This window comes from Hemibagrus wyckioides, linkage group LG10 (genome assembly GCF_019097595.1).
Source record: "Hemibagrus wyckioides isolate EC202008001 linkage group LG10, SWU_Hwy_1.0, whole genome shotgun sequence".
NCBI lineage: Eukaryota > Metazoa > Chordata > Actinopteri > Siluriformes > Bagridae > Hemibagrus > Hemibagrus wyckioides.
In genome coordinates, this window is record NC_080719.1 from 7,583,263 (window position 1) to 7,607,252 (window position 23,990).

Here is a 23,990-nt window from a genome sequence, read left to right on the forward strand (position 1 = left end):
TCAACTGACATGGACGGTGGAAAGGGATGTCTTTCTAACAAGTTCTTCAATTACAACCCGCGAGATTAATCACGTTTTTTTTGGCCTTTGCTTTTTTTTTGTTGAAAAAATAATTTAATTCTATTATTGATGTTTAAGGTTTCCATCTGTCCTCGCACTTCCATCAGGCGTGTTTCAGAAGTGATGTTTGATGATGTTTGAGATGATATAGTCAGAAACTCTGAACCATTATCATTACACGTTACAACGCCTCGTCAAGAAGTAGCTTATAAAAGGCCATAAAAGGACAAACGAGGAATTTGGAAGAAAACACATGAAGTGATTAGGCGACATAGCTGAGGCAAACCGTCAGCTGTCAATCAGCCTCTTACCGAGCAAGAAGCTCTTGGAGTTACTGCGGAATAAATCTTAGTAGTGTTCCTCATGGAGATGGGAAGTCGGACTCCGGTAATGTTAGCGGTGTTGGTGATGGTCCTGCTTGTTCCGGAGAGCTCAGAGGGCAGAAAGGCCCGCGGCGGCCGGACTCAGACTCGCCAGTCCCAGCGGGACCGGACGGAGACGACAGAGAGCTTCCCTCTGGACTTTACAGCCGTGCAGGACGGCAACGTGGACACGTTCATGGAGCAGGTGAAGAACCTGGCTCAGTCTCTCTACCCGTGTTCGGCTCAAAAGCTGGAGGATGAGATGAAGCTACACTTTTTGGAGAACTCATCAGTGACCTGCAACGACGGAACACCCGCCGGGTATGTTGTCCTGCTAATAAATTAATAAATAAACCTACTCATAACTAACGATCAGCAATCCACGAGTCGTGAACGATTCGGTTCTTTGAACGAATCATTTAAACGGAACGATTCACAGGCGCAAATAACTAATCGATTTTTTTGTGCAAGTTTGCTTAAACATCGATTGTCCCTAAGTTTTAATTTCACTTAGTTTCAAAGTCTTGTGGCGTTTTATTATTAGCAAATAAACTTGAGTTGTAAATTGTAAGTGCGGAAAAACACTATATTTTCCTTGCCATAAAAACGGACTATTCGTTTGACAAAACGACCGCATGAAACCGTGATTGAGGATTTCATACTTTATGTAGTGACTTGTGCTCTGATCAAAATTATGTCTGATACCATTGTCAATTCCACTTTGTCAATTATGATTCAAATGAATCAAAACTCACTTAACGTGATTCACTCGAAAGAATCAATTAGGTAAATTAATACCTAATGCCCTTCATGACCACTAACAGTAACCAGGCAAAATTGCATTTTGTGTTACTGCATGGTTTAGCATGGCACTTAGGCAAAAGGTTTGCTTTATTACTATGATATACAATTTAACGCAGATGGATGTTGCTAAAGAAGCCATGCAATATCCCCAGGTGTTGTTCTTCTAAGGAATAATCCTGATTTTTGTATATCATCAGTAAATCTGTATATATGCGAGAGAGTCCGAGAGACTAATAATTTATCAGCGATTATAAGTAACTGGATCACAACACATGTTTCCCTTCAAAACATTTGTTTCTAGACACATATTCAACATTATTGTAATTCCATCTATATCCCTGTGTACAGCACGAGGAAATAGCATTCATGCAAGACAAGAAAGCGGCTGTGTGCACTGTGTTTATAATAGGACTATATGCTAGAGTTTCAGTAAACAGCAGGATTTGTGCAGGATAGTACAATAAATACGGACAGCAGTCTAAATAAATAAAAGCATACACAGTGAATGTGATGTAGAGGAACATCACGGCAAAACAAGGTAAACATGACAGCATGATGTATGTGATGAACTGTCCAAATGATACGAGGTTAAACAAGCCAAAGAATCATCACATGAGCATTTACCAGCATGGAAATCCAACTTCTTTTAAAGCCTATTCCTTCCACTATTTTGTTATTGCGTGAGGCCGAGACACTGACAGGCACTTTTTAAAAAATCCAGTTGAAGGAAAAGGTGAATCACCTGATTATATGGCATACAGCAAATCAAAGTCAAAAGGAATCAATTCTCCATTTTGTGCATAAAAGTAAGGGGAGAATTCCCTGCATTCCCAGACAAACTTGTTTAATAAGCACCCTGTGAATGCTGAAAAGAAAATTATCCATGCTCGTCTTAAACGTGCAGACGCCTGGCAGGCCGTCAAGAGAGGATCGCTGGCTTGCGGTTTGACTGGGAAACGTCAGAGCCAATTTGTGGCCTTGCAAAAATAGTTCATGTTCTCCCGCTCTGCGTTTAAAGCAACAGGTTGTACGTGTCTGTGGCACATGCTGCAGGTAATGGCGAAAGTGGGCGTCTGCGTGCAAGGTTCAAACGGCATGAACATAAATCCTTGGATATATCTCATGTATACATGCTCTGTCTTGAGGTGGGGGGGGTAGTTGTGAGATTCTGCTACAAATGTATTTCAGAAAGAGGTAATCAGATTGAGTTGCTCTGGAAAGAAATCTGCTTTGCATACAGAAGCATCATCTCGCTTACATAATGCTTAAATGACCCAAGTCTACAGTATTCGCAGGAAAATGGTAGTTGGATGCACCTGACTCGGGGTAGTGCGTGAGGTTTGTATAAATGAGTAAATTGCGCCAGATCTTGGAGAGCGGCTCTGCTTTCTGTTATTAGCTGAAACGTCGAAACTAATCCAGACCAGGGTCTACAACATAAGCGTTTTGCTTCCTTACATGTTAAAGCACAACAGTTTATTCAGCAAGGCCAGAGACACATCAAAGGGATTCCACGCCAAGAAACGCGGCACTCCAGATCCAGTGCTATCTGGCTGCCATACTGAAAGTGTAACACGCACACCCATACACAAATACAAACACATTTTTTCTGTCCACATCTACATTCATTTCCTTAAACACACACTCACACACCCACTCGCAGCTGTCTGCTGAGCATAATCAGTGATCAAAGAGGGCTTTCTGGTGAATGCGTGTGCGTGTGTGTGCGAGCACCGAGAGACAGAGCATGTATACATGAGGATATCTAAGGATGTAGGTTCACTGCGTTTGAACCTTGCGCACAGACGGTCACTTTCTCCCACCCTCCTCCCTCGCCTTTCACTCCCTCCATCCATCTCCATCTCTCTCATCCCCAAGATGAAACGATTCGCAACTCTCTCATCTTTGAGGCAATGTGTGTCTGATGGCTTTATTCTGGTGGGTTTTCCGCTTCTGCTTGATCTCTGTGATAAAGCAGTTGAAAGGGAGGACGAAAGAGAGCGAGAGAACACTGAGTGAGTGAACAAGTGTGGTTCCTTAGCAGCTGTCGGGCACTGAGGCGGACTTTCCCCAGCTTTAACACAGAACACATGGACTCGCCCTTTAATAGAGACAGTAAGAGATGTGCTACAGTTTTTTTGTGTGCTTGGGTGGACAAAAAAGACGGGTGTCTCCTCATTTTCATCATACACTTGGACACAGTGGGTAATCTGGCTCTTTTCAAAAGCTCAAAACCATTCGTTCAACATCATATTCCTTACTGGTGAAGTCATTAAGGAGGAGCATAACCAATATACCGTAACCTGTTTTTGAATTGATGATTGATTACACATAGATCAATAAAATCAGTGAAAATCTATGAATATGTCATGGCATCACACTGAAATGGTAGTTTCCATGGTGGTGTGAAAGGAATACGGTCCCACAACCCAGTAGTAAACAGTAGCTGGACTTGATCCGCAATCCATACCGAAATACAACAACGGCGTTGAGAGGCCTTTGAGAATGTTCTGTTCTCAAAATAGCTGTTTGATTAGTGTTGCGACACCCAGGCTTTGCTGTCCACTGCATTCAAACAGCCAAAGCATGTGTTTATTACCACAATAAAACGGCTGGTGCGTGTAGCCCTGCCATGTCTTTTGAAATGTCTTCTTTTTCCAGGAAGAATGAATGAATTCTGATGGACAATTGAGCATAATTAGCTGTTGTAAAAGCCACAACACGTAGTCCAGAAATTCAATAATTATTAATAGTTTTCAGAGAGCTTTGAAACGGTCTCCAACTAAAACGAGGAGAGGGAGAGTGAGGGCTTTATGCGTAAAATCAAACCCAAATGTTTCAATTTGCTGATCAAAGGCGAAGGTTAGAGCACAGAGCTTTTTTGGAGAGTAATATGATGCAAGCTGGCGGACTTTGGTGCCGACAAGATGCAGCGCTGTCCAGACTCAGGAAGGCTTGTGGGGAAATAATCAAATATTATGACCCCTCTATAAAGTTCTCTTTCTGGAACCGTGAAGAAATGATATTTAACATGCAGTGTGGTCATGGAAATAGGTGGTCTAAACACTTTAACTGATGAGAATAAACTTGTATTTCGATTAGACTCTAAAGTAAAAGGGCTGTTGTTGGTGCTGTGAGATCAGTTGGCCTGGAGATCAAACCTAGTCTGGTGGATATGATGCTCTTGCTCTCATTTGCCAAAAAGTGTTCTGATGATTAAAGACCTGCGTCAAACAGGCCTGGTTTTACACTTCAGAGTTAGGTGGATCTTACATAAGAGATCTGTTATTGGGGCACAGGTTAGGGACATCTATAGTAATTTCATATGTCAGATTAAAAAGAATTAGAATTTAAATTGTCAAGATCCATAATGGTGTAAGAGAAAATCTTTAATGACTTAATGCCACAGATATACAGAGGTGGGAATCTGGGTCCAAAGGACCGCCTTTCTCTTTTCCCTTTCAATCAGAGTGACACTAACCAACCTTGGGTGTCTGTTCATTCATGTATAGTGATTTCATTTCATAGTGAGGTCATGTGTGGGAATCGGTGAATGACCAAAATTGGGATTTTTCAACATTTGGAACTGCCATCAACTTCATATCTTTTTAGGACATATGCATAATTGAGAATCTTAACACGGTTTAACACTAATTTGGTTCCTGATTAGTTTCTCATTTGGTTGCAGGTACTACATGAAGGAGTCACGGGGAAGCCGAAGATGGTTGCTGTTCCTGGAAGGTCAGTATTCGTGATTATCACTTCTAGTTCAGTATTGTTGTTGCAGTCTCTGGTTTATTAAAAATGAGGATTTTCCAGGGGGATGGTACTGCTTCAACAAACAGAACTGTGACACCAGGTACGACACCATGAGGAGGCTGATGAGCTCTACCAGGTGGCCTCAGACACGCACAGGTGAGCTACTTCTTTTCTGTCTTATGATCCTCACATCTTTGCCTTTTTTTTTTTTGGTGCATCATATTTTGTTGTCTTGTGAACGTTGGAGGTGTCTTCGTCCACGTTTTTCATTATAAAACAGTATGACTTCAGTACACGTTGATGGGATTTTGCTGTTCTTTTGTGTCCTCTATTCTTTTGCCAAATACGTGAAAAAAAGAGAGAATAGATTTAGAAATGAGGCAAGATCCAATTTCAGCATGGAGCTGAGCAGGTGAACAGTATTGCACAGGAGTCCAGCAGTGTCTCTCTGATAATCTCAGGATTTGAACTTACAGCCTCCTGGTTTCAAGCACTGAACTGCTGAGACAGTTGGTAGATCACTTAATGAGACATGGTTATAGAAACCCTTGCCTAAAAAAAATGACATTTATTTCACACATTAAAGGTTTTCATCTAAGCAATATGTGAGTAGCTTGGAAAGGTACAATTCCACATGTTACACCCTGAAATTGCTCATACGAATTCAAGTAAACACGCGTCACATCATGTGAATGAGACCACATGAAGATAAACGAGTTGTATAAAATGCATGTAAAAAATATATAATATTTAAAAAAAAAAAAAAATCATTTGCAAATAAATTAATATGCATAAGTTAAGAAAACGTACTACAGGAAGAAAATGACCTGTAAATAAATTAAGCAAATAATAAATATTATTAAATAAATATTAATAAATATAATAAATAAAGTTTAAGGATTAATTTAAAGCATGTTAAAAAAAATCGTGTGAAATGTTTATTTTAGAAAAACATGAAAATAAATGAATTGTGAAATTTGGCACGGGTAAAAGACAAAAACACATGCGCCACAAGTGAAAATGTATGAAACGCATTATATGAAGTGTCTTTAAAAAAACAAAAACACATATTTAATGTGTAAATGTCACGTGATTGTTTTTTTTTTGTAAGGGAATTGTTTCCAAAGGAGTCGAGTTCAGACTTTGGAAATGTATCCTTATATATAAATGAAGATCAGGAGCAGATACTGGGTAGAGTGCTGGCTCTACTATCCTTTTTCAAACAGGGAAAATCCTAACCTGTTATGTTTAGTTGAATTCAGATAACACAGTCACAAAGCAGCTTCACAAAAATCTGCCTGTAGATTTAGATCCTTAATGAACAAGTTAGGGGCGACCATCGCAATCTCTGTAAGACAAAAAGTGGACGAAATTCATCATGAGTGGCTTTCTGTAGTTTTTGTACTTAAAGTATCCACGGACGAAAGGGTTAATCTTTGGCACAAACCATCCTCAATGGCAGAAAATGAGTCACAAGTGCAGGTGTAGAGCACCAGGAGAAATCGGGCATCATCCAGAGATGGTGGTCAGATGGCCCCATGTCCTCTGTTCAGACTTTGCTTGCTTTGAAGGAACACAGGTTTGAGATTCAGGAGGAAGATTTAAACAAAAGAGTGAAAGGGGGGAAAAAAGCAAAGCAGACAAATTACCTAGCATTTGTGCAAATCGCATTTCTTTATTAGATGTATTTAAAGTTTTATGGTGATTACAGGTCTAGAAACACAAATGGGGGAAAAATGACTCAGCACCACTGATGCAGGACACATAGAAGCTCTGTTTCTCCTGCTGTGCTCCTGACTTTTGCCTGTGAGTCGCTTTAGGGGGAAGCTACATTTTTCTGGACTTGTTCATCAGGTTGAGTAACATGCTGTGGGTTGAGGTTAAAGCATCACTGCTCTGATTCACCATCCTGCTCTCTGGTGTAACAGGCTGCTATTTGGTCGAAAGAAGACGACTTCAAACAAAGCTATTTTATCTGGTTCCTGTTGGAATAAAAGAATAAAAGCTGCCAAGCCATGTACTCACACACACTTCTGTTTCTCTCACGTGCCCACAGAGTTAAGTGAAGCCTTCCTGTTGGTGCCCAGTTCGGTTAAGCAGCGACATTGATCTGTGAATTTGAAACAGCGCTCTGTAACATGAAGCCGTTTCTTTTTATACGAAGTGCCTTTGTTCTTTATGTATGTATTGTAGTTGATGGTGTAAGAGGGAATTTTGGGTGTTTAGTCCATTTTACAGCTTTGAGATCTGTGTCGGCGCAGGATGGAGACGAAGAACAGACGATGTTCAAAGTCACAGCTCTGGTCTTTAATCCACTGCCCAGACATTAACGGTGATGTATTTTGTGTGTGTGTGTTTCAGGTACAGGGATTCTGTCTCCTCAGCCAGAGGAAAATCCACACTGGTGGAATGCAAACACAGTGTAAGTACCCTAGACCAGGACTCTCCATACACACCCTGAAACCTTTCCAGACTCTGTGAATGAGAGCTCTCATTAATGCAGCCTGCTCACATTGCCAACCACTACTACTGCCATCACACAAGATGTGTGTTTAAACGGATGCCGAGCCAAACACGCATACACACACATACACAAGTGCACACACACACGTACACTCTGCATTAATACAGAGTAGGCCACCCAAGGTCTATAGGCTATATGTATGTATGTGCTTATTTGCATATCTGATCATGGCCAAGATTTTAGTAGTAAAAAAAACAAAAAGGGCTGAGCTCATTTACTAAAAGGGTCTGCGAAGATTGAGACAAACATCGGTTATAAGTTTGCCCTCAAGAAGCATTAAACAAGTTTTGAGCCCACCCCCTATTCCCACCTACAGTATGTACATAAAGCTTAATCCCCAGAACTGACCGTGGTTCAACTAGAGGTAGTGTTAACATGAGAACACTGTTACACGTACTTAGCAATTCACCTTCTCAAAAGCCGAGTTATAACTCACAAACCTATTTCACACTGATCATTACATACTGGTTTATAAGAAAGGTCCTTGTTTTTATAAGCTGTAACCTGCCCTGACATTTGTTCTTATTTCAGTTGCTTAAAGCATATCAATGGCAATAGACTCATTACACTATATTCAGCACAAATTGCGAGCAACATGTATGTAAACTCTTGTATTAGCATCATCAGCATTGTGAGCAAAGTTAGCAAAGCAACAGCAGCCATTCAGCTGCTCAAAATCCAAGTTCTGACACTTTCAACACACAGAAATTAAGCTCCTTGTAATGATTGCATTAAAATGACTCCAGTGAGGTTGCTTTCCTGTGAGATATTTACTGTACATTTTGATGCCACCGGCATTTAGAGGTGTTCATTGTACCCTTTGAACCTTCTTGGTTTGCATTTTCTGATTCATCTCGCAGCCTTTAATCGATGTGCGTGTTTTTATTTTTCATTTCATGTTGAGTTTCTTGAAATCTGATCTTTATAAAGTAATACTAACAGAAGGCGGTTATCACACACACACAAACCCGATTTGCATATCGTTTTCCACCCCCGGGGTTGAACATGACGTGAAGTCCTCTATATCTGCACTAATTTGCATGCGCAGAACGGATATATTACAAGTAATTAACAAAGAATCATTGTGTAATTGCATCACATTCACGTTACATACAGGGTTTATGGGTGTAAACAGACCGGTGTGTCTGACTGCAGTGTCCTGCATGTTGTTGTTTTGCAGATTCATCCCTTACTGCTCCAGTGACGTGTGGAGTGGAGCCTCACCAAAGACTGACCAAAGTGAGTGATCATCTATAACCTACTGTGTTTGTTCATTATCACTTATGACTTAAGTGCAAAAGATACTAAAATCGTTATCAAGAGGGATGGATTGAGTTCCGACAAATAATTTTTTTATTTGTAACGACACTCAATTAGACTTCCCTTCACTTCAGATTTCACTGCAATATTTTTGTGGTTAAAATAACCAGCTGGCTGACAGAACATACAGCAAATGTTTTTCTTTTTCTTTCTGTTGCCTCATATGGTTCTTTTTTTTTTCCCCCCTCACACATGCGGGCCACTTGGACAATACTGTAGCATCTCTCTAACGGCAAATAATCTTAGGAGTCTGGTACTAATAAATCCTGTTTGAGATTTGATTGATTCTGATAATAATATGATCTTGTATCATCATGCACATACTGACGCATCAGTAGACATCGAGGGTTTGGCTTGCTTTAAGTCTCGTGTATTTCATTTGTGTTTGGATGAATTGACATTTGTCTCACAAGTTAAAAAACAAAGTGAAGGCCATAAAAAATGGCGCCTGATGAAAAAGCAGGAAAAAACTGATTTAAGCCTAATCAAGTCAACTTTATTGGCGTAGCAGCATTCGCTTCGAATCTTGCTGCTTCAGAAAGCAGTATTTTTTTTTCTGACTATCTTGCTCCTGTGATATAAAATAGGAAAAGGAATATAGAAAAGACAAACCAAGAGCCTAAGATCAGATTGTACTGCTACTGGTTAAGTGAATTAGGAGCTTTCTAAGATTCAGTTAAATCTATAAAAATGGTGCTCTGTGAGCAAGCGCTTAACCATCTGTTACATCCTTGGAATTGAAATGAAGCCAAGGCCATTTGAGTGCAAGTCCGATAGACAATATAGTGCTAGGCCATGTAAGGTTTAATGACAGGAATAGCAATTTGAAATCGATACAGAATTTCCAGTGTAGGTCAGATGAGATCGGAGCGCTGTGGTCGAACTTCCTGGATCTGGTAAGCACTCTGGCAGCGAAGTACTGGACAAGCTGTAGCTTATTTAGGGGCTGTTAAACAGGACTGTGTGGTAGTAGTGACGTTACAAATACATGGATTAGTGGCATCTGAAAAGGAGAGAGCTTAACTTGGTTAACTAATTAACCTAGCAAATTTTTTTGTTATGATTTTTATTTTATTTTATTTTTTTCAAAATGTAGATCAGATGTAATTATGCCATTATTGCTAGGTGTGACTGAGAGTTAGGCGTGAGAGGTGGTGTCTCGCTGTCTGTTAGTCACAGCTATCATTACTTCTGTTTTATCTGAATTTAATAGGCAGAAAACAAGCAATACACCAAAATGATTCCTCTCGTTTGTGCATGACAGCTGAGCCGTACAGGTATGCGTTTAACACCCTCTTTCATTCTCTTTGCTCATTTAGACGACTATGCATTCATGGGATCCTTGATCATTCAGGAGGTTGTAAAGGAACTTCTGACAAAAGGGCTGGATAATGCAAAAGTCCTCCTGCTAGCTGGGAGCAGGTCAGTACACTGTGTGTCTGGGTGTGTGGGTGCTTGCGTGTTTAATTCTGTCTTTTCCGAACCAGTTCTCCAGCTGGTCTACAGTTTTGTTCCCTCACACTACTTAACACACCTGTACCCAGCCATAAAAAGTACACACAATACTTGCTTCAGGTGTTTTGGAAGCAGTGAGAAAGCAAAAATGTAAACCACCAAGATAATTAGGACCAATGAACTGTTTTTTTTGGGGGGTTTTTTTTTTGTTTTTCCCCAAAGTTCTTTGTGTCATATCTTATTCTACAAAGACAAACAGTTTCCACAGTTTCCTTATTCAACATGTTCATTTTTGAAGTATGTATATGATCATGTCTCATTTGTAGTATGTTTGGCACCTAGCATTTTTATCAAACGGAAAATTTGCAGTTAAACAATATAAAAATGAATGTTGTAAATAACTGTAGAAAAGAACTAGAAAAGTAATAACAATAAAAAATCATAAGTTAATAATCATGAAAAATCACAAGTTGATGATCACTGTTGTACGTTATATAATATAAATCAGAGGCACACGTGGATTTTTATTATCTAAATATCTATTTAATTGAGTAAACTATTTTTATGTACAGTACACGGTAGCTCTTACGAAGTTTAGTGTTATTGGCCAGATGAGCCATTCAAAGACACTCGGAACAATACAATGCACACTTTTCATAACTGTCTGAATACAATCATCACCATCTGCTTTATTAAGAACACTTGTATACATTCATACATCTATCCAATCAGCCAATCATGAGACAACATAAAATCCTGCACATACAGGCCAAGAGCTTCAGTTTCAAAGACTAGGTTTTCACAAATAAGCACTCTTTATAATTATGATGAACAGAAAAGCATCTCAGAACACGCAAAGCACCAAGCAGACAGGCTACACCAGCAGAAGATTATCTGAAGCTCATGACCTGTATCTGCATGAGTTTATGCATTGCACTGCTGCCACATGACTGGATAATTGCGTGAATGTGCAGGTAAACAGGCATTCCTATTAAACTGGCTGGTGAATGCATGCTTACAATCAGTAAAACAGCATTTAAAGATGAAAATGTATTGGGATATACCGAGTGCTTTCCTTTTATTGGCCTACTGCTGCAGCTTTTCAGTAAAATAGCCCATTTTTCATGTAAATTGGACATATATGAGGATAAACTGAGCGATCAACTTGTTCCAACACAGCTGAAGCTCATTCAGCATTTGTGTTTAATTCACCACTCAGTTTGATGTTATATGACAGTTTAATGAATAAAACCCAGATTTGTTCATCCCTCATTTCTCAAATCTGTTCGTTTCTAAGTAATGGTCATTATCTTTGAATTGTTGTGTAAATGCCAGTACTGAACATTTCAAAATAAAACCACTGACCCAAACATCTGTCCGTAAAATAATCCTCACATGGCGGGCTGAAACTAAAGGCCACAAGTCAACCCGAGTCAAAAAGTCCTATCAACTTGGTGATCTATGTAGATGGTGTGGAAATAAAATACATAAGGGACAGAAACGTATGGTGCATTGTATGCTGGCAGTAATTTTATTTTATTCTACAAAATCAAAGGTGATTTTTGACATCACTTTTCCTCCTGTCTTTGCTGTGTTTACCTGAAATGGTAAAAATGTCACTTTCCTTTTACAAAATCAACCATCTGGGTGTCTTGAAGGCTTGTCAGAGCTACCTGTACCTTGTTATGGTTGCTGTGCTGCGCTGTTCAGTTGCTTCTTTAAGGAGTGGTTTGTTTTTGTACACTCTTATGCAGCCATGTTTCCATGGAGAGAGAGAGAGAGGGAACAAACAAGAGATGGAGGGAAATACTAAACCGTTAAAAATCTAAAATCACTGTACATTACTACAGCTCTTTTCACCTGAATACTTTCATGGCAAAATAACCTGAATATATTCCTTCTAATGCAAATACGATTTTGAAGGTTTTGTTTTTTCCACATTTATTTGAAAAACTGACCGCATACATTTTTCTTAGTCATAAAGAACTGGTATATGATTGACACTTTGGTATACACAAAATACACTATATTGCCAAAAGTGTTGAGACACCCATCCAAATTAATGAATTCAGGGGGTTGGGCTTGGCCCCTTAGTTCCAGTGAAAGGAACTCTTAATGCTTCAGCATACCAAGACATTTTGGACAATTTCATGGTCCCAACTTTGTGGGAACAGTTTGGGGATGACCCCTTCCTGTTCCAACATGACGGCACACCAGTGACCAAATCAAGTTCCGTAAAGACATGGATGAGTGAGTTTGGTGTGGAGGAACTTGACTGGCCTGCTCAGAGTCCTGACCTCAACCTGATAGAACACATTTGGGATGAATTAAAGCGGCAACTGTAAGCCGGACCTTGTCATCCAACATCAGTGACTGACCTCCCAAATGCGCTTCTAGTGGAATGGTCAAAAATTGGTGGAAAGCCTTCCCAGAAGAGTTGAAGCTGTTACAGCTGCAAAGGGTGGGCCAACTCCATATTACATTCATTTGCATGTAAAGGCATTCGTCCCAAAACTTTTGGCAATGTACTGTATATAGTGTGATAAGTATCTATCTATCGCTAAGAAATGATAATGTCTGGCAAAATTTCTGTATAAAATGTCACATAGAACTAAACTGTAACCCTGTGTGTGTGTGCGCTCATTAGTGCTGGAGGCACAGGTGTTCTGCTGAACGTGGACCGTGTGGCTGAGCTCCTGAAGAGTCTGGGGCACAACTCGATTCAGGTCCGAGGGCTTGCCGACTCGGGATGGTTTTTGGACAACAAGCAGTACCGCTGCACAGACTGTGTGGACACCCTTGGCTGTGCCCCAACCGAGGCAATCAAAAGGGGCATCAGGTAGGGCGCTATAGGAGGGCAAGAGATAAAATAGGCAGACAATAATGAAAGCAGAATGTCTCATGGTGTTCTGTGTCCTGAAGGTACTGGGGCAGTGTTGTACCTGAGCGCTGCAGACTGGCTCACACAGGAGAGGAATGGAACTGCTTCTTTGGCTATAAAGTCTACCCTACCCTGAAAAGTAAGAGAGAAATGCTGCCCTCTAGTGGTTGTTATATTCCAGAGGATAACTTGCACTCTTCAGCATTACTAAACTCTATCCTATATCTGTCTCTCTTTCTCTGTCTCAGGTCCGGTGTTTGTGGTGCAGTGGCTGTTTGACGAGGCTCAGCTCACAGTTGATAACATTCACCTCACTGGGCAGCCGGTGCAGCAAGGACAGTGGCGTTATATCCAGAACCTGGGCATTGAGCTCAGAAACACTCTTAAAGATGTCCCGTGAGTATTTCTGCATTTCATCAGTGAAAACAGATTCAGTATGAATGAGAGATAAAAACCACCAGATTGTTTAGATACTGAAAAACAAAATATTTTCACACAAACAGAACAGACGGGCAGAGGAGCCAAATATGGAAAAATCCAGATTTTTTTGTGACTATATAAATGGAAAAAATGTACATGAAATTTGTTGCATAGCCCATATTTAAATAATAGAAAATGCTTAGCTCTTGTATGCAATGTAATTAAAAAGTAAAAAAAATGTTATTTATGCAAAATCAGACCAATATAAATGTTCTAGTAATCCCAGCAAAAATGCACCAATTGGGCATTACATTATGACCACCTGCCTAATATTGTATTGGTCCCCCTTTGCTGCCGAAACAGCCCTGACCCATCATGCACTGTGTATTGACACCTTTCTATCAGAACCAGCATTAACTTCTTCAGCAATTTGAGCAACAGTAGCTCGTCTGTTGGATCGGATCACACGGGCCAGCCTTCACTCCCCACGTGCATCAATGAGCCTTGGCCGCCCATGACCCTGTCGCCGGTTCACCACTGATCCTTCCTTTGACCACTTTTGATAGATACTGACCACTGCAGACCAGGGACACCCCACAAGAGCTGCAGTTTTGGAGATGCTCTGATCCAGTCATCTAGCCATCACAATTTGGCCCTTGTCAAACTCGCTCAAATCCTCATGCTTGTCCATTTTTCCTGCTTCTAACACATCAACTTTGAGGACAAAATGTTCACTTGCTGCCTAATATATCCCACCCATAATCAGTGTTATTCACTTCACCTGTCAGTGTTCATAATGTTATGCCTGATCGGTGTATTATTCCCTGTCAAAAAAGTAGTTTTATCTCTGACAAAACTTGCAATGTGTTTACATTATAAACAATTTTCTGGACTTTTTTTTTTCTGGACTGGAATTTTCTGCACCAAACAATAAGTGATCAAATCTGATGAAGTGTGTTTTGTTTAATAACAGGGCCATGTTCGCACCTGCCTGTTTATCACACGAGATTATCACGAGAAAGTGAGTATTCTGTCTTTGTCTTGTCCTCTTTTTTTTCTGATATCAATAATGCTGTTATTCTCCAACATCTTGAACTCTGTATATTTCGCTCTGTCTCTAGTTACTGGATGGACGTGCATGTGAAGGGCACATCTCTGCCTCGTGCACTGCATTGCTGGGACCGGAGCCTCCAGATCAGCCTCCGTAACAACAGTACTCATCGCTCTAATCCTCGCGCATGCCCACTGCATCTGATTGACAGCTGCCCGTGGCCTCACTGCAACCCGACGTGCCCTACGATCCGAGATCAGATGACCGGACAGGAAATGAGCGTCATCCAGTTCCTCACTCATATGGGCTTCGACGTGCAACGCATGGCACAGCAGCAGGGCATGGAGGCTAGCACGCTACTAGGCATGCTCAATAATGGCAACTGATCTGCATGCACAGAAGCTGAAGGAAACGATACACACACACACACACACACACACACACAAAGCAACTAATGTATTTGTTAAGCAGCAGCACAATGGCAGTTTGAACTGAAGGGTTAGTTATATATGAAAGATATTCGCAGTCCCTTTACAAGGATGTGGATAAGTTTTAAAGGAAGATGCCTTAAGCATCTCTAGAGTATGTGTGATTACCAGACAAAATGGTACTGAGGGGGGAAAAAGTACAAAAATAAACCCCGAAACTCATTTATAGCTGAAATCTAAGGACAGTTGCTCACGGTATCAATAAATGTCTGAAATTGAATCAAGAATCTGAGTACAGAAAACTTCTTGTCTTGTAATCACACACACTCTACATTATGATTGATTATGATCAGGATGAGAATGATCTTTATTCTTTTTCCTCTCTTTGTATTTCTTTTCTGAGGATATACAGAGTCTGTTTTTTGTTTTTTTTATAACCGAGGATGCAAAAATCCCCACTGAAACATATATAATATATATTTGCATAGCTAAAAATGTTTAATGATAATGGGACGGGTAACACTCCAGCTCTCCAGACCTCACTGTTTTGAAGCCATGTGGAGGTAGTTTCACTGTAACGATAAGCTTTTTTTGTCTTGTTTTGATTTTTTTTAATTACGCCCCACTGGTGCCTCAAGCAAACTGCAGCAAAGGGGGGTCAAGCTCATGAACAGGGTTGTTTTATTTTGGACGTTGACTCTTTTGAGTTCGGATCAGGACCACTGCAGCAATAACACGAGACGGACTGTTCACAAAACGAAGCCCTGTGGTGCTACGAGAACATTTTGATTAGGTTCAGTCATTAGAAATAGCACTTTTTTTTTTTTTGTTTTTAACAGTTTCACCAGCAGTCTCTCACAGAACTGTGTATAGAAATGACCTGGTTTCCTCAGGATGAACTGGACTGTTAACTCCACCAGAGGAAGGAAGAGACTGGTCACACAGGAGGCACTGCTCACCCGACACGAGCTCATGGGCATTTTTTAAAAAATTTTATTTTAAGGAAACACGCATGCTATTTTTAAAGAACAAAGAATCAGTCTTTAAAACTCTTGTCATATTTTGTAACGTTCCTAAAGAGAAGATAAGCTTAAGTAACACTGATGAAGTTATCTATTTATTTTATTTTGTGAATCATATTTATGAGTAACTGAGACGGAGAAGAGATTCTTTGTAAAATGTACATACCTTTTCACTTTTTCTTTTGCCGTTTTGATCGCATGTCTTTGTAATAAATCTTCAAGGTACATTATATAATCATGGCAAAAATGTTTACCGGTTTCAATGTTTTGTTTAAAATGCCAAATCGGAGGTACAATGGGAATCCTGCTAGGGAGGGCGCCAATACTTTTTCACAGTGCTCTCTAGCAGCAGATCCGAGCTGTAATTTAAATGATATAAACTTAGCATTGTGCTTATTCAGGAACATTATCGTTCACTGATCTTGTAACTTATTACAAGACCTTGGAGGAAGTCTAATAAACAGCTTAATAAAGCATGGTGAAGATTTTTTAAAGTAAATGTTTAACAATAATGGAAGGAGTCTCCAGCGTCAGAGCTTTATTACATCTGGCATGTTTTGCACAACAGGAAAAGTCTCCTAGACACAGGTGATGGATCAACTGCTACAATGTACACTCACTGTCCACTTTAATAGGAACACCTGCGTATTTCTGCAGATATCCATTAAGCCATTCAAGTAGCAGCAGCAGTATAAAATCATCAATCGATCATAGATCAAGAGCTTCACTTGCTGTTCACATCAAGCATCAGAATGAGGCTGTGACTTTAACTGGGGCATGGATGCTGGTGCCAGATAAGCTGGTTTGAGCATTTTTCCAGTAATATCTACTTGCAGTTAAAATGCTGTCACACTAAAATGCTGGAAGGTAACGTTGAGCTTGAGGTAAGACTTTCTTAAATGCAGACTTTAAATTTATTTAAAATGCAGTAATACACAACAAACCCCCCCCCCCCCCATACTATAAAAAATTTACTTTACAAATATCTGAAACTAAAACTGAAATATCCCTTTGTGCAGTGGTTCTGTCCCTCTATGTGTGAGTAGCAACCGTGTATAACCTTTATATTTTAAATACATATTAAATTCATCTTTTAGAATAAGATGACATTACATAAATACTTCTTTTCACAGACTTGGTTATAGTTATAAATGTTTTCTCAGTTTCCTGCTACAACATTTTCCTATCCTGGCTCTCTCTCTCTTTTTATTTCATTATTTTTTTTTTTTGAAGCAGTTTTACTAGAAATCTATCTAGAAACCATTTGTAGAAAAAGTGCAAGTTTCTGCAAGATGAAACGGCTTGAAATTGAACATATTAAAAAAAAAAGATTCCTCTGAGGAGCAATAAAATGCATCGTCCGGTAAAAGCTTGGTGTGATCCCTGATCCCAAGCTGTAGTAATACCAGTGGAGAGCTAGCAGAGTTTCTTCCAGTAGCCTTGTACCACAGCCTCTGGACAGTAGAGGGCTCCAGTTGCAACGTCACACTTTTTACACTGAGAAGCAGAGGACTCGAAGCGGTCATGTAAAACTGGACTCCTAAAATGAAGAAACGTTGAGAAAAAGTGTTAAAACCGTTTCAGTTGCAAGAATATAAGTGTATTTGTTTGTGCACGCAAAGCCAACCTCTATAGTTGTCCTGCTGCGATGTTTGGACTGCGGCCGTTTCTGCTCATGGATGTCCTGTAATCTAGTGATGAGAAACTTCTTGTCTTCTCCCTCCTGAACAGGAGAATATAGGACATTTTTAAGTGTTCACTTTTCTACCCTTAATGTTAAATGACTGGAAATTATACGAACATTCTAGCCATAAATAAGCTACCTCACCCCAAATATAGTCAATAAACCTAAACATGACTAATATATTTTTTGTTCTGTACTGAAGCCAGAAAGCAGATAACAAGTAAAATGTATATGTTACCCATTAATGCATCATTAAAACTCTCAAGTAATTTAAATAAACAACAGGAAGAAGATTTACAGAGACGTTTATAGTCACCCTAAGGGTCTAGGGCATGGTTCACCATTTGGTGTACCACAGTCTGTCTTGTGAACCAAACAGGAACAAACACAACAGAGGAGCCATACAGTGTATAGAAAAAAAAAAAAAAGTGGCCTAAGTTCAGCAATTTCTAAACACGGATTCATCTTGCATCTGTAGCAGATCCTCTGCTATGGCCAAATCGCATCCGTTTATATAAATAATTTAGCTGAAGGAAGCTCATCAGACCAGAGACTACCCACAGAGATAGAGACATTATGTCAGAAAAGGAAAGCTTTTCGAAGTTTTATTTTCATTTTATTTACGACACGGCTTGTTAAAAAAAAAAAAAAAAGTTTCCGAAACAAGAGAGAAGTGTGTTTTTACTCTTCCTGCATGTAGCTCGAAACAGATGTCAGATCTGTTGGTAGAGTGAAACAACACTGAAATTTTCTTATTTATAGTCATGAACTAATCAATTCGTCTCCTTTATAGCCTTAAACATCACTAATATTTAAGCATTAAAAGCTCTCCTTCTCCCAGGTTCTTGTTATTGTTTATGCGGAGATTTTTTAAGGAGGAAACTGCATGCGATTTCCATGGTCTAGGAGTGGAATTATACTAAAAACTACAAAGAAAGAAAGGTCTTTTATCCAAAATGGCCAAGTTAATGTGCATGTGAATAAATTGAGTTTATGCAGCCTCCCCATTACTTGTAAGCATCTTTAAAAAAAATAATAAAAAAAAAGGTTTACACACACTTACGTTTTCAATCTGTTCCTGTAGCAGTTCAATAATCTTCCTCTGTCCGTCCACCACTTGGCTATGGAAGTAGATTATTATCCTGCAGAAGAAGAAACGGAGGTATATTCATTGTGTTTCAGTTCATATATCCTCTTACACAACAGCAAGTTTATTTTGCCTGAGGTTTTAGTTAAAGGAGGAGTGACTTACACAAAGATTCCAGCAGCCAGAAACAGAAAGAAAGGATTTTCCACCAGGTATGTATGAATCCAGGTGAGCCAATGCAGGTTAGAGTTATCCTTGGCCAGTGCCTCTACCCATTTTTTTCCTGCCTGAAACATGGTGTTGAGGCCACGGAACGGCCCACAGTTGCTGGATGGCTTAATCCTGTATCACGGACATGCCAAAACGTGTGAGAGAAAGGAGGAGGAAGTTAGAGGATAAATCACATGACATCAAAGAATCACAATATGGGAATGACTTACGTCCACATGGTGTAGGTGACACACACTGACGCGCCTAGGAAGGAGGGAAAGCAGAGGAGGGTGATAAAAAACGTGGTCATCTGACTCGCCCTCCATGGCTTTCTAGGAGCCTGACAGTTCATCATCAGGCTCGTCTATGAGAGAGAGAGAGAGAGAGAGAGAGAGAGAATATGTGAAATACTCAGCAGTGATGAATCAAGGCAGGTTGAAACATGGCCATCAGAACAATTTCATTCTCATCCTCTACTTTTAATTGCCTAGTGTTTATCAGTTTAAATTTATAATTATGGCTGGCTATCTGGAGTATATGGAGCATGTCCATATATTTTAAGTAACATAAATGAAAAACACTATAGGCCATGCTTTTATAGGATAATAGTTAAAAACAGCGTAGCAAGCTCATTGCCACGGCTGGGGTTCAATTCCCGGGCAGGGCGCTAACTCAGTAACTAAAGAGTTAACTCTCAGTGCCAGTCCCAAGCCCGGATTAAATGGGAGGGTTGTGTCAGGAAGGGCATCCGGCATAAAACCTGTGCCAAAACGAAACGTGCGGACCAAATGACCTGCAGGGAGCAGCCAAAAGAACAGTCAAAAACAGGGTAGTGTGTGATGTCCCTTTTACACCACAGAAATTTGCCAAGACTATAGATTTCTTTCCTATTTTCATCCTATTACTTACATTTAATGATGTGGAACGTCCATGAAAAATCTCTGTCTCTCTCTCTCTCTGTCTCTGTTTGTCTGTCTCTTATTTAAAAAAAAAAAATCCTACTGACCAATCAGAATCGAGAATTCAACACAGTTATGATATCATTACAATAAAGTCAGTGACTATATACAGAAGATATGTATAGGGAGTTATTTTGCATATGGAAAAAACACTGTGTTGGAGGGTTTAACATTTTAAAAAGACACATTGTGGAGTTAACATTGGGGTTGAGGAAGGGCTTTGGGTGGGCATGGTTTTGAGCGCCTTTGAAAGATGTTATAACACCAAGTAACTCCAGAACAAAAAATTAACAAGTGGCTATTTTTGTATTTCTGTATTTGTCATACAGAACAATAAGAAACAATCAGTTCAAAAGCACTATAAAAAGCACTTAAGAAGAAAGTATGTGGAGATTTATTAGGATCTCTTCCCTTGTAAGAATGACTGTAAGCTAGTTTGTGCTGGAGTCATTGCTTATAACATGTCTGTGCTCACCACACCACAGGGCCAACAAATGAAGCTACTAATAGACTTTATTTCACTAATAAAGTTTTGTTTAAGTGACAAAGGACATATTTGCAAATCCTTTCAGTGTAAGAACTCTCTTCTCAGCAGAACTAGGGATTTTCATACATACTTTTAATAAGAAATGAAAATTATAGCTAAATATCAGCAACTGTAGTGCAGTAAACATTAAATGAATAATAATAATAATAATAATGTCCTCAAGCCTCACCTTTTTCATGTAAAAAAGCAGGAACAGCTTGATAACCTGCACTGCAGGCAGGAGGGGCGTAAACAACACTCCCAACCTACACAGAATCACACAACACATTAGTCTACTTCTAAACCACATAGATTAGTTCCAGGCAATGAGTCTGCAATGGGATGCTGAAGTTTATGATCAAAACAGAAACTGGAGGTGTGTTTTTGTTAATGTTCGGCAAACTGCCAGAGGAACTTAACAACTCTAAAGTGAGAACAACAGTTTTTGAATGACTTCCTGTCTGGTTACTGGTCTGGTCCTGGAGCATGTCGAAACGCAGCAGACGTAAACTGACATTGTGTTTATTATTGTTCTGAGTTGTTGTGTGATTAAGTTCATAATATTAAAGCCTCTCTGAACATACTTTGTAATGAAAGCATTTATCAAGTCTAAATTCAAGAAATATACATCCTTTAATTTCATTTGCAGAGGACTCAAACACAGTTTGTGCACATAACAGTTTTTACACATCAACTAGGTCTGTAACTTTAAACACTCGTTTTGCACATTACTTATCTTGTTTTTCATCTCATTCTCCATATTTATTCCTAAATTTCTGTATTTAGTATTTTTCTGCTATATTTTGTTATATTGTTGTATTCTGCTTTTTTTAATATTGTTATATTCTGCTATATTTTGTAATATTTTATATTTTGTTATTTGATATATTTTTTGTTATATTTTTGTACCCTAATTTGGGTATTTTAGTATTTTTCTGCTATATTTGGTAATATTTTATATTTTTGTTATGTGATATATTTTTTACCCTAATTTGGGTATTTTAGCATTTTTGTTATATTCCTTCCTATTTTATCTATTACCTGTGTTTGTGGATACTCCTGGAAACTGTGAATTTCCCTTTGGGATGAATAGAAAGTAAGTATCTATGTATCTATCTATCTATGTATCTATCTATCTAAATTACTTTTATTTTTAATTAAATTTCATTCATTATTTTTTAGTAAAAAAACTACCTTGACCGTGACAAACAAGCAAGAATAGTAATATAGTATAGTAACAAGCAAACAATGTTATTTACACAAGTTGTGATTCAATAACATATTAGTGTTTTAGTAATATAAGTATATTTTAGAGGCAGGAATAGGATACGTTTGTCTGCACTGTTTCAAGTGGCAATACACATCCCAGGGCCTAGGCCTGCTAGGAATGCATAACACCAAATGTGTGCACAGAAAACACATCCAGAATATTTATTACACACCACTTCAACCTTCCCATCTCCAATTATCTCAATTTCACCAAGCATGGCATTAGGGCATCATGGGATGTGTGATTTACCAAGATAGCGTCTGTCCATATATGAGCTCAAGAACGTTCCGGGCAATATCAAACACCGGCTTTCTTTCCCTCTTCAGAACCTTCTGTGAAAACAATCTAAGGGAGGAGAAGATGTAAACATGTCAAAAATGTTTTGCTGGAGTGTAAAATGTTGCATGTTTTTTTTTTTTTTTATTTATTGCTTAGCACGTCATGTTTAAGTGGTGCATGATGGCAGAGAGCTCACCCCCACAGAAACTCCCCAAAGAAGGTATCAAGCATTGTGAAGATGAAGTCCATTATCAGGAATCTATAGAGTTCCTGCCCCACAAAACTTTCCCAGCACTGACAAGAACATAAAACAGCACATAAACACACACCCCTAAGTATAATTATACATTATATATAAATTATACTTTGTGCCAGCATTTGTTCTTTCACAACCACAATGTTCTATACAACAGCTTCTCATGGTAAGTATAACATCTTGCCTGCATGTCTGCGGTATTTAATCTATTTAAAATCTGACAGAATGTACCCGGCATGAAGCAGGGTTACTGCTTTAACCAAATTTTGACTAATTCCCCCCCCCTCACATTTTAATTATTTTCCTCTCATTTCCATATACAAATATGTTTATTATCCTGTAGAAAATTAATCAACTAAAGCACACCATGTAAACCGATCACCATAACTATAATATACAATCACGCTTCTCACCCCTAATATATTACGTTTATCAAACGTAACTGGACCTGTGCAGGATTTATACATTTTATACATACTTCAAGGACGACAACAACCTCCTGATTAATACACACACTAACATTACACATCACACTGTGGACTGTACATAACTGCAGAAAGGACATTGTTCATATCACACTCTTCGGTGTTTAGAATAATTCATAAAAATCACACTCTCCGGTGTCACCCAAATGAGGATGGGTTTCCCTTTCGAGTCAAAGTTTCTTCCTCTTACTATCTAAGGGAGTTTGTCCTTGCCACACTCACCACAGGCTTGCTCACTAGGGATGATTTTGTCTAACAACTAGGACTATTTACACTACACTACGTTTTTTGTTTCCCGTGTTCTGTAAAGCTGCTTTGAGACAATCTTCATCGTTAAAAGCGCTATACAAATAAAATTGAATTGAATACCGACTCTCTCACCTGTGATTTAGTTTGGTCAGATGCAACCCGACCTAGCCAATGGTGACACAAGACTCCAAGCATGCTCACTTTCAGCATTAAATTCCTGGCAAATAAAGACAAACATTTTTAGCAGGCAAATTCAAATTAACTGTATATATTTTCAATAAAGAATTTTTTATGTATATGTGACTAATATAAGCACTATAAGAAGAAATCTTTAAATTCATTTTTTTGACATGGAAAGGAATAACACTGCACATTTCATGGTCCAGTGTTTAACACTCTGTTGCTAGAGACATGAACTAGCAAATGACTGAGCCTAGCCGACTAGAACGCATATACAGGACACGAGACATGTTGTCTAATATATGGGATATGACGTGTTGTAAAAAAAAGACTCCTGAGTGAGTAAAATTACACTTGAGTCTCTAGCCTCAAGACTGGAGTTTCACCATAAAGAGAAATGGCTACACTGCATTACAACACTTCAGAACATACCACAAATGATGGGCAGTATATTTGAACATACCATACGACAAACACTCACTGACCATTTATAGCAAGAACTGAAAATTCTGAGAAAAAGAGTTTACTTTCTGTGAGCCTGTGCTCTTTTCTGTGCTCTGATTCCTGTTCTTTGTTTGACAGGAGCAGAACCTGATCAGGTCTCCTGCGGGTGTAACCCATTTACCTAAAGCCTTTCAACAGCCTTCCTTTCAGCTCAAACCAGTCTGGCCATTCTCTTCTAATCTAGCTCATTAAGGCATTTCTACCTGTAGAACTGG

The 23,990-nt window shown here is 39.1% G+C and overlaps 2 protein-coding genes across 3 annotated transcripts in view; one reads left to right on the forward strand and one right to left on the reverse strand.

The window, feature by feature from the left end:
- notum1b (notum, palmitoleoyl-protein carboxylesterase b) lies at positions 1-17,429 on the forward strand. Its single transcript, XM_058400956.1, has 11 exons — positions 1-743; positions 4,915-4,967; positions 5,046-5,141; positions 7,347-7,407; positions 8,690-8,748; positions 10,149-10,251; positions 12,932-13,123; positions 13,207-13,304; positions 13,414-13,561; positions 14,559-14,606; positions 14,707-17,429. The coding sequence occupies exons 1-11, from the start codon at positions 424-426 to the stop codon at positions 15,020-15,022; spliced, it is 1,494 nt and encodes a 497-aa protein (XP_058256939.1). The 5' UTR covers positions 1-423; the 3' UTR covers positions 15,023-17,429.
- tmc6b (transmembrane channel-like 6b) overlaps positions 17,208-23,990 on the reverse strand; it is a 22,765-nt gene continuing 15,982 nt past the window's right edge. For both annotated transcript variants that reach the window (XM_058400954.1, XM_058400955.1), the window contains exons 13-21: positions 23,224-23,308; positions 22,298-22,395; positions 22,072-22,167; positions 20,743-20,818; positions 19,298-19,431; positions 19,023-19,199; positions 18,834-18,912; positions 17,714-17,809; positions 17,208-17,626 (exon numbers count right to left, since the gene is read on the reverse strand). In XM_058400954.1, the coding sequence (XP_058256937.1) occupies positions 17,609-17,626; positions 17,714-17,809; positions 18,834-18,912; positions 19,023-19,199; positions 19,298-19,431; positions 20,743-20,818; positions 22,072-22,167; positions 22,298-22,395; positions 23,224-23,308 (859 nt within the window). In that variant the 3' untranslated portion in view covers positions 17,208-17,608. The remainder of the gene's footprint in view (positions 17,627-17,713; positions 17,810-18,833; positions 18,913-19,022; positions 19,200-19,297; positions 19,432-20,742; positions 20,819-22,071; positions 22,168-22,297; positions 22,396-23,223; positions 23,309-23,990) is intronic.

What these genes read in the sequence shown, in the direction of transcription:
- notum1b (XM_058400956.1), top strand. Translation starts at nt 424, where the DNA reads ATGGAGATGGGAAGTCGGACTCCGGTAATGTTAGCGGTGTTGGTGATG. An exon ending in CTCACCAAAGACTGACCAAA is followed by an intron (nt 8,749 to 10,148) that starts GTGAGTGATCAT and finishes TTGCTCATTTAG; the next exon opens with ACGACTATGCATTCATGGGA. An exon ending in CTCCTGCTAGCTGGGAGCAG is followed by an intron (nt 10,252 to 12,931) that starts GTCAGTACACTG and finishes TGCGCTCATTAG; the next exon opens with TGCTGGAGGCACAGGTGTTC.